The 15,408-nt window shown below is 39.4% G+C and overlaps 1 protein-coding gene across 5 annotated transcripts in view; it reads left to right on the plus strand.

The window, feature by feature from the left end:
* Positions 1-15,408, plus strand: part of Grm7 (glutamate metabotropic receptor 7) — an 882,386-nt gene that overhangs the window by 289,389 nt on the left and 577,589 nt on the right. For all 5 annotated transcript variants that reach the window (XM_039108423.2, NM_031040.1, XM_039108424.2 and 2 more), the window contains 1 exon segment: positions 11,518-11,734. In XM_039108423.2, the coding sequence (XP_038964351.1) occupies positions 11,518-11,734 (217 nt within the window).

Genomic DNA, 15,408 nt, shown 5'->3' on the forward strand with positions numbered 1-15,408 from the left:
AGCCCCATATCAGCAGTCTAGTGGCCCTATATCTGCTATGTAAGTCATGACTAAAAACTTCTAGACTATTCCACAACTGTGCCACATTCTTGTAACACATATCATAATGCGTGCCTATAAGTGCTATGCGCGATAATTCATATCCAACCCATATTAAAGTGCAGACCTCAGGTAAAGATAAAGGATTCATACCATAGTACCAAGTCACATAGTCCAATAATGCCAGTCCTCATACCAGAAACCCCGAAAGTACAGCCATTGCTCAGTCCAGGAGAATGGAAGTTTCAGCAGGTCTAATCAGATGTTTATGGCCAGGAAAATACCTAGCGAAGCACTGATATTCAGGTTATGCTTGAAGCCCAAAGAAACTGGTTGTAATAACTGTATATGAGTGCAGCCATCACAGCAACAGGATAGATGAACTTGTCAGCAAGAGCAAAAGAAAGCAAAAGGAAACACATTCTCCCTATTTTATCTGCTCCTTTACTTGAGCTGCTACCAAATACTGGGCATATTTAGAACAGATCCTCCCCTTTAAAATACCTGTCAAGAACATTTCGCACTAGAGTGCCCAGTGGCTTGGCTATGGACTCTAGATCCAGTCAAGTCAGCCGTGATTTACCATAGCAATGTCCTATATTAATAATGTAATGTAAAATACTCCCATGACGCTTGAAAATGCATAGTGACAGAGACTGTGTAAGGTTCCACTGATTGTTGTTGAAGGAAGCAATAGATTTATACATGAGGAGGAGGATATAGGTTAGCTGATTTAGAAGTTTTTTTGCAACCTTGAAAGTCTCTAATGATTAAGAAACATAAAGTGTTTTATATAAAAAAGCTTTGTTCTTTAATAATCACTAATAAGAAATAAGAAAAAGAACATCAATTTACTCTACTAGGTCTTCTGTTTTTCTAAGAATTTTAGGTAACATACTCTATCAAGAAAACAGAATAGGAACAGAGATATGGCCTATGGCTCAGCAATTAGGAACAGATACATTCCTTTCAAAAGATCTGAGCTCCATGTTTCATCACCAGAGTAGGGTAACTCAGAACCACCTGTAACTTCAGCTCCAGGGGATCTGGTGCCATATTTAGGACTCACTGACCACCTGCACGCTGAAATGACCATTTGCACATACAGTCACATTCATTTATACACAATTCTCCCAAAAAAGGTTTAAAAAGAAGAAAGCAATACATTATAATGTAGTTTGCTTTCTTGGAAAACAAACTGAAAAAACTATTCAAGTTAATAATAGTTTGAACAAGAATACAAGTAAATAAGCAAAATTAATGTATTTGTATATTCAAGCAGGATAGAAAAGAATATTAATTTTATGTCATACATGCTAGAATAAAAATAAAAACTGTTTTGAAAGAAAGGTAATAAGCAATATGCAAGGCCTACACAGAGATAATTATATGATTTTATTAAGAGGAAATAATGGAAGTGAATGAACATTTTGCAATATATTTTTTAATTTTTGAAAATTCAAATGGACATTTTTTTAAAATTATATTCAGCATAGAATCTTCCTAATGTCTCTCATTTCATCCTCCGTATCCCTATCTCACCTTAACTTTATGTTTTTCTTTTTTTATAGTTTACCAACTTCAGTACTTGTCATACATTACTTATGCCCATTTTACCATATAACTATAGCTTGATTGACCTAGTAGAGGTCACATCCTTAAAACTGATTTCCTCCCAGAGGTCATCAATTGAGAATAACTATTTAGCTAAGGGTAGAGACTTTTAAGTTCTTTCACCTTCCATATTGGAATGTTGACTGACTTGTTCTTGTGAAAGTCTATGTAGACAGCTACAGCTCTTAAGATTTCCTGAGTGCTGATTTCCTGTCATGTCCAGAAAGCACTATTTCAGTTTGGTCCTCCATGACCATTCAATCTCTTTTTACCTTTGGTTATTTTTTATTGCATATTTTTATATTTACATTCCAAATGTTATCCCCTTTCCTGGTTTTTTCTCCACAAACCCCTCCCCCTGCTCCTAAAAGGGTGCTCCCCTACCCAACTACCCACGCCTGCCTTCCAGCGACAAGCCTTCACAGGACCAAAGGTCTCTCCTCCCATTGATGACCAACAAGACCAGCCACTCTTACATTGTAGTTGGAGCCATGGGCCCCTCCATGTGTACTCTTTGGTTAGTGGTTTAGTCCCTGAGAGCTCTGGGAGAGGGGGGTCTGTTTGGTTGATATTGCTGTTCTTCCTATGGAATTGCAAACCCCTTCATCTACTTCATTCCATTTTTTAACTCCTGCCCTGGGGACCCCATGCTCAGTCTAATGGTAGACTGTAAGCATCTGCCTCTGTATTTGCCAGGCTCTGAAAGAGCCTTTTGGGAGACAACTATATCAGGCACCTGTCAGCATGCATGTGCAATAGTGTCTGCCTTTTGTGTCTGTTGATCTTATTAACTTTTTCTCATCTTCTTCTCCAATAATCACTGAGTCTTAACATGGGGCATGGGGCACATAATATTTGTACGAAGACTCTCTGCACTTTTACCATTTGTGAGTTAATGCAAAAAATAAAAACCGTCTCTTATAAGGTCTGAGAGCTTCAAGAATCGCTGAGTAGAAAGATATGAATTTAGAAGATACTTTGATACTATCCTTCCTTAATAATATATTAATATTCCTAAAATAAAAGTACTAAGTTCCTCCCCTGGAGCCTGTGGGCTCATGAATAACAGCTTTGTGTCCAAATGTACAAAGCACAACTTTCCACAGAAAGTTAATGTCTACCACTTTTAAAATCCTTGCCACAGTGGCATCCGTGGATATGTCCTGCTACATCAGTCCTTGTAAATTCCAGTAGCTGGGTCAGACTCTTGGTGACTGTTCCCTTAACAGTGTGACTAGTGCCTTCTTGCATTTTGAAACATAGGCAGCAGGGGAGATTTGAGTCAGTACCAAGCTCATTTTTCCATGTTCTATGAACAAAGAGTATATTGTTCAATACAAGGGTCTTAACATAAGTTTGTGAAAGCCACAAAAACTAATGACAATAGGCAGCATTGTTTAGGAGATTTGGGGTTATGTCTGACAAACATCTCAAGTGGAGTGGATTTTTTTACTCTTTCTTTTTATTTACACTTTTTTTTTTACACTCCAGATTTTACTCCCCTCTGGTCCACCATCTTATTGTTCCACATCCCATACCTCCTCCCAGACTCCCTATCTCCTTGACTATGTTTCTACTCCCCCAGATTCCTCCACCCCACCAGAACTCTTCACTTTCTGGGGTTTTCAGTCTCTTGAAAGTTGGGTGCATCATCTCTGACTGAACCCAGACCAGGCAGTCCTCTACCGTATATGTGGCTTCATACAAGGTGGTGTATGCTGCTTGGTTAATGGTCCAATCTCTGAGAGATCTCAGGGGTCCAGGTTAATTTGCACTGCTGGTCCTTCTAAAAGGTTGTTCTCTTCCTCAGATTCTTCCAGCTTGTCCCCAGTTCAACTGCAGGAGTCAGTAGCTTCTGTTCATAGGTTAGGTGCAAACATCTGCATGAGTCATTCAGCTGCTTGTTGGGTCTTTCAGAGGGCAGTCATGATAGGTCCCTTTTTGTGACCACTCCATAGTCTCAGTAATAATTTCAGGCCTTGGGGCCTCCCCTTGAGCCGAATCCCACTTTGGGCCTGTTATTGGACCTTCTGTTTCTCAGGCTCCTCTCCATTTCCATCCTCGCAGTTCTTTCAGGCAGTTACACTTATGGGTAGAGTTTTGACTGTAGGGTGGCAACCCTATCCCTCACTTGATGCCCTGTCTTTCTGTTGGAGATGGGTTAAACAAATTCCCTCTCCCCAGTGTAGGGCATTTCACCTTAAGGTCCCTCCCTTTGAGTCTTGAGAATCTCTCACCTCCCAGGTCTCTGATACATTCCGAAGGGTCCCCCCAACCTCCTACCACCGGAGGTTGCCTGTTTATCTTCTTTCTACTGTCCCTTAGGGCTTCAGTCCTTCCCCCACCCACCTAATACCAGATCATGTTCTCCTCTTCCTCCCATCCAACAGTGACCTTTTCCTCCCAGGTCCCTCCTTGCCATCCCTCTTGCTCTATTGCCTTGACAATTTTTTAAAAGCTAAACAAACAAATGAAAGCCTGGCAAACCAACCCCCCCCCAAAGAAAAAACAAGAAGAGTAACAACAACAGTATAGCAACTTAGAGAAGAAAGTGCTTTTCAATGGGGCCTTACAGTTTCATAAGATGAGTCCATGACCAGCATTGCAGGCAGGATGGCAATGGGTCTCCAGCAATAGCAGAAGGCTCACATCTGATCCACAAGCATATAGTAGAGAAAAAAGAGCCAAGTGAAAATGAGATAAATGAGATAGGGTTTTAAAACTTCAAGGTCAACCCATCCTTAGTGACATATTTTCTCCAATAAACCTACACCATCTAACTTTCTCTAAACAGTTAAACCAACTGGAGACCAAGTATTCATTTAGATGAACTTATGCAGGCCATGCTCAATCAAGTGACAACATGGAGGCAACTTTATCTGGTAATTAGCTTTCTATTTGTCAACTAATAGTTTCTGAGTGGAACATTATAGCTTGTGTAACTGCAGTTCAACTATTTTATAAATGTTTAATAAATTTGAACTAAAATAATATTTACTTTTCCACGAAAGAATATATGGTGTTGTAAAATGTAAACTCTACAATAATATATAACTATAATGCAAGTCTCATCAAATCTTAATAGATACTTTTGCTAAATTGTTAAAAAGTTCTTTTAAAGTTCAAATCTAAAACTAAACAAGCATTATTACTTAGGGTACATTTAAAATCAGTTTAAAGAAGGAACACACAAGAATTAATGCAGTTTTAACACGCTCCAAGCTCATAAAAACAAGCATAGTTCAAATGTTGACCTAAGACTTCAAAGCTAAAAATATGATGTAAAAGTCATGCAAATATCAAATGATTACTTCAAATTTTAAAATATGTGGATCAATGAGATGGCTCACAGGAATGAGACTTGACGCTCAAGCCTGCTGATTTGAATTCAATCTTCAGAGTCCATGTAAAGGTGAAAGCATCTGTTTCACACAGTTGACTTCTGATCTCCACATCTGTGTTCTGTCATATGTGTGCCACTCCTCCTCCCCAACACTAATAAATTCAAAAGAAGAATTTAGCATTTGAGAAGAAATCAAACCATGATTAATTGTTTAATGAGATGTATTGGGGCAACAAGTGAACCATTTGAGAGCTTGTTCTACCTCATTGATCAACCTGAAATAATTACATGAAGAGATTTCACCAAAAACCATGAGCATTCTGTCACTTTGAGGGCACATCTTAGAATATTTCTAATAAAACCTGATAGATGGGGGTTGGGGATTTGGCTCAGTGGTAGAGCGCTTGCCTAGCAAGTGCAAGGCCCTGGGTTCGATCCCCAGCTCCGAAAAAAAAAAAGAATAGAAAAAAAAAAAAACCCTGATAGATGAGCACAGTGATTCAATCGACTCTCAGGACTCGATGTGGGATTTGAATGATAGTGAAGATTTAAGTATTTAGCAGTATGAGGTGAGGCTAAATGCACAGAGGATTATGAGAAGTCACCCGCAAAGAAAGAGAAAAAGAGGAGGAGAAAGGAAGAGAAAAATGCAAGGTAAGGGGGAAGAAAATTAAATTCATATTTTATTATGCAGGTATATACTCAAATGCAAATACAAATGTCCTAAAGAGATTTAAAAACACATTACTAAAGAGCCAAGGATTAAATGTATCTGTTGGTTTTAGGTATCATTCTTTGTACTTCTTATAAATAATATATCATTAATTAACCAAGACAAAGCAAGAACTCATCCCAAATTTCTTTTCATGCAAAGTAGGTGGTGGTAGTTTCTTAGCCTATTTTATACTTATCACTTAACAAAATTATTCTTCAGTAATAGGTACATTTTTATCAGGAGAAAAGAGTCATACAGTAAGTTGCATTTTTAGTTCTGTGATTAAACATTAGAAGTATTCTCAAAATAATGACTTCATAAACCTGAAAATCTACTGGAAAGCAGGAAGCTGAGCATGAGGCCTCATGACTGTGTAAATATGCAGGACCAGGTATCACAAGTTATAGAAATTCCTCTGTTCTTTCATTTCTATTTCCAGGAAGGTTATCTCTATGCAATGCATTTTGATCTCAGAAGTGAAATCCATTTGATCTTTAATCCCCTATCCTAGGACCATTATGTGCCTGGTGTTGACTTAAATGAAATAGTGAAGAGGAGGTGTGCATGAGCATGAATTGATACTTGTGTCTTAATCCATGGGTTATTTCCTATGTATCTGAAATGGATACACCTAAGAAAACAGTGGTTTTCAAAAGACAGGTGATAACGAGGAAAGGAGTCACTTTCACCAAGATTTCCATAGCTCCGAGTTTTACATAATCAAGAGAATGTTTTCCATTGTGGTATTTTATAATTGTGATGTTTCTAAGCATCTACAAAAATGAAAACTTGAGAGTAGACTAGGTTTATTTTGACTTGCACTCTTTCAAAGGTGTGAAGGGATTTGGGAAAGGACAACATCTGTGTATCATAATGAAACTTCTACATTTCAGCAAACGAAAATTAATGGAAATATCTTACCTTTGTGCTTTGTTTTTTTTTTTTTTTTCATTTCTTGTTAGGACAATTCTGGTGAGTCTGACTCCCCGCTACCTCCTATTTATCCCTGAAGCTCTATAAATGAAGGTTTTTCTTTCCTCAATAGCTAAAGTTTCCAAACTATAAGTACATACATACCACATATTGTTAAGGTGTTTGTATGAGCATTATCAATGTGTTTAAACTAATTGAACAGTTGTTTCAGAATGAGCTTCAAACTGACTTTAAGTGATGACATAGTCATTGCTAGGGGCAGAAATCCACTTTGACTTTGATCATCTACTGGCCTTGCTTTTTTGCTTGTTATTATTTTAGTAAAATTTTGAAAATTAGTATAATTAAGAGTTCAGTTGTTTGCACAGCTATTTTCAGGCTTGAGTAGGAATATTAATTCCATATCTATTTATTCTGAGGTCATGGTTGAAATCTGCAGCTCAGTGCCTACTGTTTCTATGAAATAAGCTAATGAAAATATAGTACTCTATAGTATATTCTAGTATATTATAGTGTAGAACACTTCACAGTGAGTAGATGAGGAATTACCTATGTAACTATTAGAACATGCTGTGTACATTATAATGAGTTTAACATATAAAAGATGTTGCTTCTAAGGCTGTCATCTTTGGAATACACATAAGACTCTTAACTTGCCTTAGAACACAGAGGAGAAAGCTAGCCTAAGCTGTAGAGAACTTAGGAAATGTATTAGTTCTTACCATTATTTTGATAGTGTGTTCTGATACATAGCCACTTTGGAGAATAAGGTTTATTTGGAACTAGAGCTCTGGATGGGATTTGAATCTATCATGGTGGAAAGGCTGAGAGGCTAGCTAAGAAAAGGAGAGAAAAGAGCAAGTAGGGCCAGGATACAAAATTTCAAAACCCACTGCCACTGATGCAGTTCCTTCTGTAAGGATCAATGCCCTTGCATTTGAAGGTTCCAGAACCTTCCCAAACTGACACTGACTGGAGACTAAGTATTAAAAATGCATGAGATGGTGTGAGATATTTCACACTCAAACCACCACAAAAAGTCTAATGTGGAGTATAGCCTTAGTTATAGATATATATTATTCTATATTTTCGTAATTATTTCCAAGGGCATGAAATGCCCACTCTGTCCTGGTATCATTTTGAACATACACATTCCTGCCTTGTGAGAGCAAGTAAATCACTGAGGTCCAGGTACTAGTTATCAAATGACTCAAGCTCTGATCCCAGTACTTGATACTCCAATCTTATTCCACTTTACCCTCAGTGCCTCTTGAAAGCCCTGTTTTTCAATTACTCGGTGAAGAACTCAGCAGAAGGCTCCAAGGTTTCCTAACACTGGTTTGTTCTTTGAATGAGGCGTAGAGAGCCTTCTTGTCAATTCTCGAGGTGCAGACCAGCAGCACCTCTGGGTAGAGAAACAGATTTTTCAGGCTGCATGAGGCTAATGTATAATTTAAAAGGTTGGTGGAGAACTGATCTTTATAATAATAATAACCATTCTCCAACAGAAGAAAATAACATGGAAACCAGAATCAGTCAATGTGGAATAGAATTTTCTGGACTCTGATGGTCAAACTGAGTTTGACTTTGGCAGGTTTGCGGCAAAAAGGTGGACTATTGGTTTAGTTTAGACAAAGATCAAAAATAATATCTGAGAAAATGACAAAATAAAGGAATTTTCAACCAAAATTGTTTAACTACCTTATTATTGCACATAACTACTTGTACTACCTTCCAGAAATCAGAGAGAGAAAACAGCTGGGTGGAGTGCACTGTAGAGGATAGCCAACACAGGGATCTGGATGCCAGGGCCCAAGCCATGCTTGTGATCAATAGTGATTTGGCAGCTTTCCTTAGGGTGTTTGAGACAGTGTGTGTTTAAGGGTGTGTGTGTGTGTGTGTGTGTGTGTGTGTGTGTGTGTGTGTGCTGTGTGCTGTGTTCATTTTTATTTATATGTAGTTGTCATACATAGAATAAATATAATATAATAAGTATAATATATAACATACTATAATATGATCAACATAATATATATATTACTGATCCTCAATTTCATTTATCTTTATATCAATTCCTCAAAATTACACGAATAACTATATTTCTAATAATCCCAAAACATTCACTCCACACCAGAAAAGAGGAGTGATTTGATACTTAACATCCTCTTTGGTCTCTTAGTTTGTTCTTCATAGTTATAAGCTCTAGAGCTCCTTTTTTTGTGTGTGTTTCTTTTTTTTTTTTATTAACTTGAGTATTTCTTATATACATTTCGAGTGTTATTCCCTTTCCCAGTTTCTGGGCAAACATCCCCCTCCCCCCTCCCCTTCCTTATGGGTGTTCCCCTGCCAACCCTCCCCCCATTGCCGCCCTCCCCCCAACAGTCTAGTTCACTGGGGGTTCAGTCTTAGCAGGACCCAGGGCTTCCCCTTCCACTGGTGCTCTTACTAGGATATTCATTGCTACCTATGAGGTCAGAGTCCAGGGTCAGTCCATGTATAGTCTTTAGGTAGTGGCTTAGTCCCTGGAAGCTCTTGTTGCTTGGCATTGTTGTACATATGGGGTCTCGAGCCCCTTCAAGCTCTTCCAGTTCTTTCTCTGATTCCTTCAACGGGGGTCCTATTCTCAGTTCAGTGGTTTGCTGCTGGCATTCGCCTCTGTATTTGCTGTATTCTGGCTGTGTCTCTCAGGAGCGATCTACATCCGGCTCCTGTCGGTCTGCACTTCTTTGCTTCATCCATCTTGTCTAATTGGGTGGCTGTATATGTATGGGCCACATATGGGGCAGGCTCTGAATGGGTGTTCCTTCAGTCTCTGTTTTAATCTTTGCCTCTCTCTTCCCTGCCAAGGGTATTCTTGTTCCCCTTTTAAAGAAGGAGTGAAGCATTCACATTTTGATCATCCGTCTTGAGTTTTATTTGTTCTAGGCATCTAGGGTAATTCAAGCATTTGGGCTAATAGCCACTTATCAATGAGTACATACCATGTATGTCTTTCTGTGATTGGGTTAGCTCACTCAGGATGATATTTTCCAGTTCCAACCATTTGCCTACGAATTTCATAAACTCGTTGTTTTTGATAGCTGAGTAATATTCCATTGTGTAGATGTACCACATTTTCTGTATCCATTCCTCTGTTGAAGGGCATCTGGGTTCTTTCCAGCTTCTGGCTATTATAAATAAGGCTGCAATGAACATAGTGGAGCACGTGTCTTTTTTATATGTTGGGGCATCTTTTGGGTATATGCCCAAGAGAGGTATAGCTGGATCCTCAGGCAGTTCAATGTCCAATTTTCTGAGGATCCTCCAGACTGATTTCCAGAATGGTTGTACCAGTATGCAATCCCACCAACAATGGAGGAGTGTTCCTCTTTCTCCACATCCTCGCCAGCATCTGCTGTCACTTGAGTTTTTGATCTTAGCCATTCTCACTGGTGTGAGGTGAAATCTCAGGGTTGTTTTGATTTGCATTTCCCTTATGACTAAAGATGTTGAACATTTCTTTAGGTGTTTCTCAGCCATTCGGCATTCCTCAGCTGTGAATTCTTTGTTTAGCTCTGAACCCCATCTTTTAATAGGGTTATTTGTTTCCCTGCAGTCTAACTTCTTGAGTTCTTTGTATATTATTGGATATAAGGCCTCTATCTGTTGTAGGATTGGTAAAGATCTTTTCCCAATCTGTTGGTTGCCGTTTTGTCCTAACCACAGTGTCCTTTGCCTTATAGAAGCTTTGCAGTTTTATGAGATCCCATTTGTCGATTCTTGATCTTAGAGCATAAGCCATTGGTGTTTTGTTTAGGAAATTTTTTCCAGTGCCCATGTGTTCCAGATGCTTCCCTAGTTTTTCTTCTATTAATTTGAGTGTGTCTGGTTTGATGTGGAGGTCCTTGATCCACTTGGACTTAAGCTTTGTACAGGGTGATAAGCATGGATCGATCTGCATTCTTCTACATGTTGACCTCCAGTTGAACCAGCACCTCTAGAGCTCCTTAAAACAACTAAGTAGACTAATCTCATCTAAGAGTAACTGACATCATGCTAATAGGAAAATAAAGGACTCTTTAGTACTTGTGCACTGCACACAACAGGACTGAAAGCAGTCTCCCAGCTCTTAAGGCAAATGTGTGCAGCTTTGGAGAAGACCTTCCAAAATGGAAGAACCTCTGAAGTAGTGGCTCTCCAACTTCCTAATGCCATGGCCCTTTAGTACACTGTTAGTCCTCCTGTTGTGGTGACTTCCAGCCATAAAATTATTTTTGCTGCTATTTCATAACTGACTTTGCTACTGTTACAAATTATAATGAAAATATGATATTCAGAATATCTGATATGTGACCTAGAAGTAGGTCATAACTCATAGGTTTGAGAAGGCTTTCACTGGGGACCAGCCTTACCTGAGCCAAATGGGCTACTGAGCACTTTTATATTATGGTGTTCTTTGGTAAGTGAATTACTACATGGAACTCACATCGCTTTGCCAACAACTCATGATGTCTATGAGGAAACATAACCTCTGTTGACTATTCTGCTCTCTAGATACAAGGCAGCTGGGCTACATTGGTTTTATATCAGTTAAAATATTTGCTGGATTGGTTATGAAGCCTCCATATCTAGCTAGGCATGGTGTTTAGCATACCCATCCCCTGCTATATCCATTCCCATTTCTTAAGGAAATAAAATAAAACAAGAAGACCCAGAAGAAAATGTCCCTTTTTTGTGTGCATCTAGGTAGTATGTACTTGTAGGATGGTGGCTGGGCAGAAAACCCACCCTGTGTGATGATCCAGCCCTGTCCTTTTTGAGTGGCTAATCTTACATGGAACTCTGTCCCACCTTCCTGGTGTGCTCTGACATTGGTGTTTTCTTGTCATTTCAGATCCCTCAGATTAGTTATGCATCCACGGCTCCTGAACTCAGTGATGACCGGCGCTATGACTTCTTCTCTCGAGTGGTCCCGCCTGATTCCTTCCAAGCCCAGGCGATGGTTGACATTGTAAAGGCTTTGGGCTGGAATTACGTGTCTACTCTTGCATCTGAAGGAAGCTATGGAGAGAAAGGTGTGGAGTCCTTCACACAGATTTCCAAAGAGGCAGGTAGGAAGTGATTGTATTTTAAAACTTACCTTCTTTAAAAACAAAAAATCTGTTCCTTGCATTTTTCTTGAGATAATATTGAGTGAATTGTAAACATAATCACCATCATGCCCTTGATTTCACATTCCCTATGTCCTGTGACAGTATCTCTAGGTATTTATCTATAACATGTTATTTTGGGAAAGGTATGAAACTGCCACCCCTTGGTGTGAACAGATAAATAGAATGGACACTGCAATGGACACTAGCTTCTGCCTAAGAGATGTAGAGGAGAACATTAATCGGATCATAGATCATGAGAAACTATGACTGCCTTTTTCTATCCATAATCTGTTTCCTCTTGGTACCTTCCCTATGTGAGGAGAACTGTTTAGAATTATATGAACATGAACACAGGTCCACCCTGATTTTGTTTTGTTCGTTTGTGTTGTTTTTCCTTAATTAATTTATTTGTTCACTTCACATCCTGATCACAGAACCCTCTCTCCTTTCTGCTACTGAGGCCAGTCAGAAAGTAGATCCAAAAGGAGGCAACAGAGTCACAGTCAGCCTCCCACTCTACTTGTTAGAGTACCCACACGGAGATCATGTTGCACATCTGCTACATATGTGTAGGAAGCCTAGGTCCAGGCCTGCATGTTATTTGGTCTTGGGTCAGTCTCTGTGAGCCCTCATGGGTATAAATGAGTTGACTCTGTAGATCTTTTTGTGGGGTCCTTAAACCTTCTGGCTCCCCCAATCCTACCTCCCACTCCTCCACAAGACTCTTCAAGCTCAGCTTAATATTTGATTGTGGGTCTCTGCATCTGTTTCCATGAGCTGTGGATGAAGCCGCTCAGAAGACAGTTATGTTAAGCTCCTGTCTGCAAGGATAGCAGAGTATCATTAATGGCGTCAGGAGTTGACTCTCTTCCACAGGATGGGTCTCAAGTTGGGTCAGTCATTGTGTGTCCATCCTCTCAATCTCTGCTTCATATTTATTCCTACCCATCTTGTAAACCAGACGAATTTGGGGTTGAAGTTTTTATGGTAGGTTGATGTCCCCCTTCCTCGACTGGAAGTCCGGCCTGGCTAAGGAGGTGGCCACTTCAGGTTCATACCACAAGGACATTTGCTCAACTATGCTCATAGTTGCTTTACTCGTTATAGCCAGAAATTTGGAAAAACCTAGGTGTCCCTCAACCAATGAGTGAATACGGTGCACTTATATACTGGAATAAAGAAAGAGCCGTACATTTATACAATGGAAGATAACTTAGCTATTAAAAGAAAAGACAGCATGTGATTTGCAGACAAACAGGTAGAACTTGAAAATATCATCCTGAGTAAGGTAACCCAGACCCCAGAAAAGCACATATGGCATCCACTCACTTATAAGTGGACCGTAGCCATAAAGCACATGATAACAGTGCTACAGTTCACAATCACCCTAATTTTGAAAGAGCATCTGATGCTTCTGAATGACTTGGCTCAAACAAATGAAACTGCCCAGGTAGAGTTATTTAGGCACATAGAGCTGAAACTTGTGATTCCTTTCAGGGAGTAGGTTCTATTTAGTAGGATTTATTTAGAACACATTTACTAAGGATGAATTCCTGATCTCCCTTTCACTGCCCTTTAAATGCTAGAATTCTACTGGTCCACATCCTGCCAGGTACTATGAAGTTATTATTCTAAGGTAAAACAGTCAATTTTATTTATAAGAATTTTATTCAACCAAGATGGTCATTGACTAGTGTAATGAATCAACAATAAAACCGAAGAGCAGAAGGTCCATTTTATGTGGAAAGGTGCCATATATCATGATAGCAGGGTCTTGTACATCACCCTTCACTGTGGACATAGCCAGTGGATGTGGCTGATAGACCTGCTTATGATTGTGAAGAGAAGCTTCTTTGAGAATCTCATTTTTTTAAAATTTATTTTTATATTTTGATCTTACATGCTTTAGTTTTTGCCCTCTCTCTTTTCCTCTTCCCAGAGTTCTTCACCACATATTCCCCTACCACCCCACCATGGTATCCCCCTTCCCCAGGGCATTGAGTCGCTACAGAATTAGGCAAATCCTCTACCACAGAAGCCAGATAAAACAGACCTCAGCTACATATGTGCTGGAGGGTGGCAGGGGGGAGGGGGTGTCAGACCAGCCTGTATATTCTATGTTGTTGGTGGCTTAGTCTCTGGGAGCTCCCAGGGGTCCAAGTTAGTTGACACTGCTGGTCTTCCTTTGGGATTACCATCCCTTTCAGCTCACCTCCAGTACATAGACAGGGCCCCCAGTGAAAGGATGGGGTCATCAAACAACCTTCAATATTTTTAGCCCAGAATTGTTCCTGTCTAAAAGAAAAGCAGGAACAACAATGGAGCAGAGACTGAAGTAAAGGAGGGCCAACCAGTGACCCAGTGACTAGCCCAACTTGGGATGCCTCCCATTGGCGGGCACTAAACCCTAACACTATTAAAGATGCTTTGTTGTGCTTGCAGACAGGAGCCTGACATTGCTGCCCACTGAGAGGGCTCTATTAGCAGCTGAGTGAAACAGATGCAGATTCTTACAGCCAACTGATAGACTGAGGTCAGGCATTCCTATGGAAGAATTAAGAGAACTCACAACATGAGCACATGATAGGATTAAGTGTCACTACCCATCTGTGTCCTTCTTACCTTTTGACATCTGACTGAGACAGATACTCCTGTTTATAATTACCCCTGGCTGACACAAATCACCAGCAGGTGTCATCTTAAACATGATTTCCACGTTCAAGCTGATATGCAAACCTTCCTCTGTTGTGTTGTCTTTGCCTGGTGTTTCTAACTTTGATCACATTCCCAAGACTCTTACAAGAGGACAAGTTTCTCTTGTTCACTGCTGTAGCTCTAATTCTTGTGGTCCTAAGAAGGAAAATCTCCAGTATAATTCAGTTAGAAACCTTCTGAAATGTCAGAAAATTTTAACTCGCTTCTTATGGAGGGCTGTGATATATAGAACTCATTAGCAGCAGGGCTCATGACTCCCCAAAGAGATTCCCAATCAATGTAATGACTATTGTTTTTCCTTTCTCTGTCTCTTCCGATCTTGCTTTGATCAACCTTTAGTTGAGATAAAAGAAATGTCTGAACTATATGGCTGAAAATGAATAAATTAGGCAATGACAAGAGAAATTACATGTAAATTGGTAATTCAGGAATAAAGTCCAGCCACCATCTTGAAATATTTAATTGCTACAAGAAAGTCCTGAATATGACATTGAACTTTGTATTGGATAAAACAGAGAGGATGCTCAGTCATCTCCCATAAAATCGTAACAATTTTATGGTAACCGTCATGCGGAATATTTAGGAAAAGAAAACTTTTTCTTGCTTTGGAAATAAGATAAATGTTCTGACAACAGGTTTCAGTGAGAAAAAAATTATATGGTTGCTATTCCTAGTGTCTTTGGTTAGATCCACAAGATATGACATTAGAGATTGTTATGTAACACAGAAAGGAATGACCTTTGTAGTATTGTATGCATGTTAAGGATTATGCACTTAGCTAACTACATTTCAAGATGCTCAGCTCAGAAACAAAGCCTTGGCAGGGACAGTCATTTAAAACGAAATCTTTTAACCTGAGACCATGCTGCCTGGGGATAAGAATTAAAAAAATAATCACCTGCTGCTGCAGACGTAGG

The sequence above is a fragment of the Rattus norvegicus genome, chromosome 4, assembly GCF_036323735.1.
Source record: "Rattus norvegicus strain BN/NHsdMcwi chromosome 4, GRCr8, whole genome shotgun sequence".
In the NCBI taxonomy this organism is placed as follows: Eukaryota; Metazoa; Chordata; class Mammalia; order Rodentia; family Muridae; genus Rattus; species Rattus norvegicus.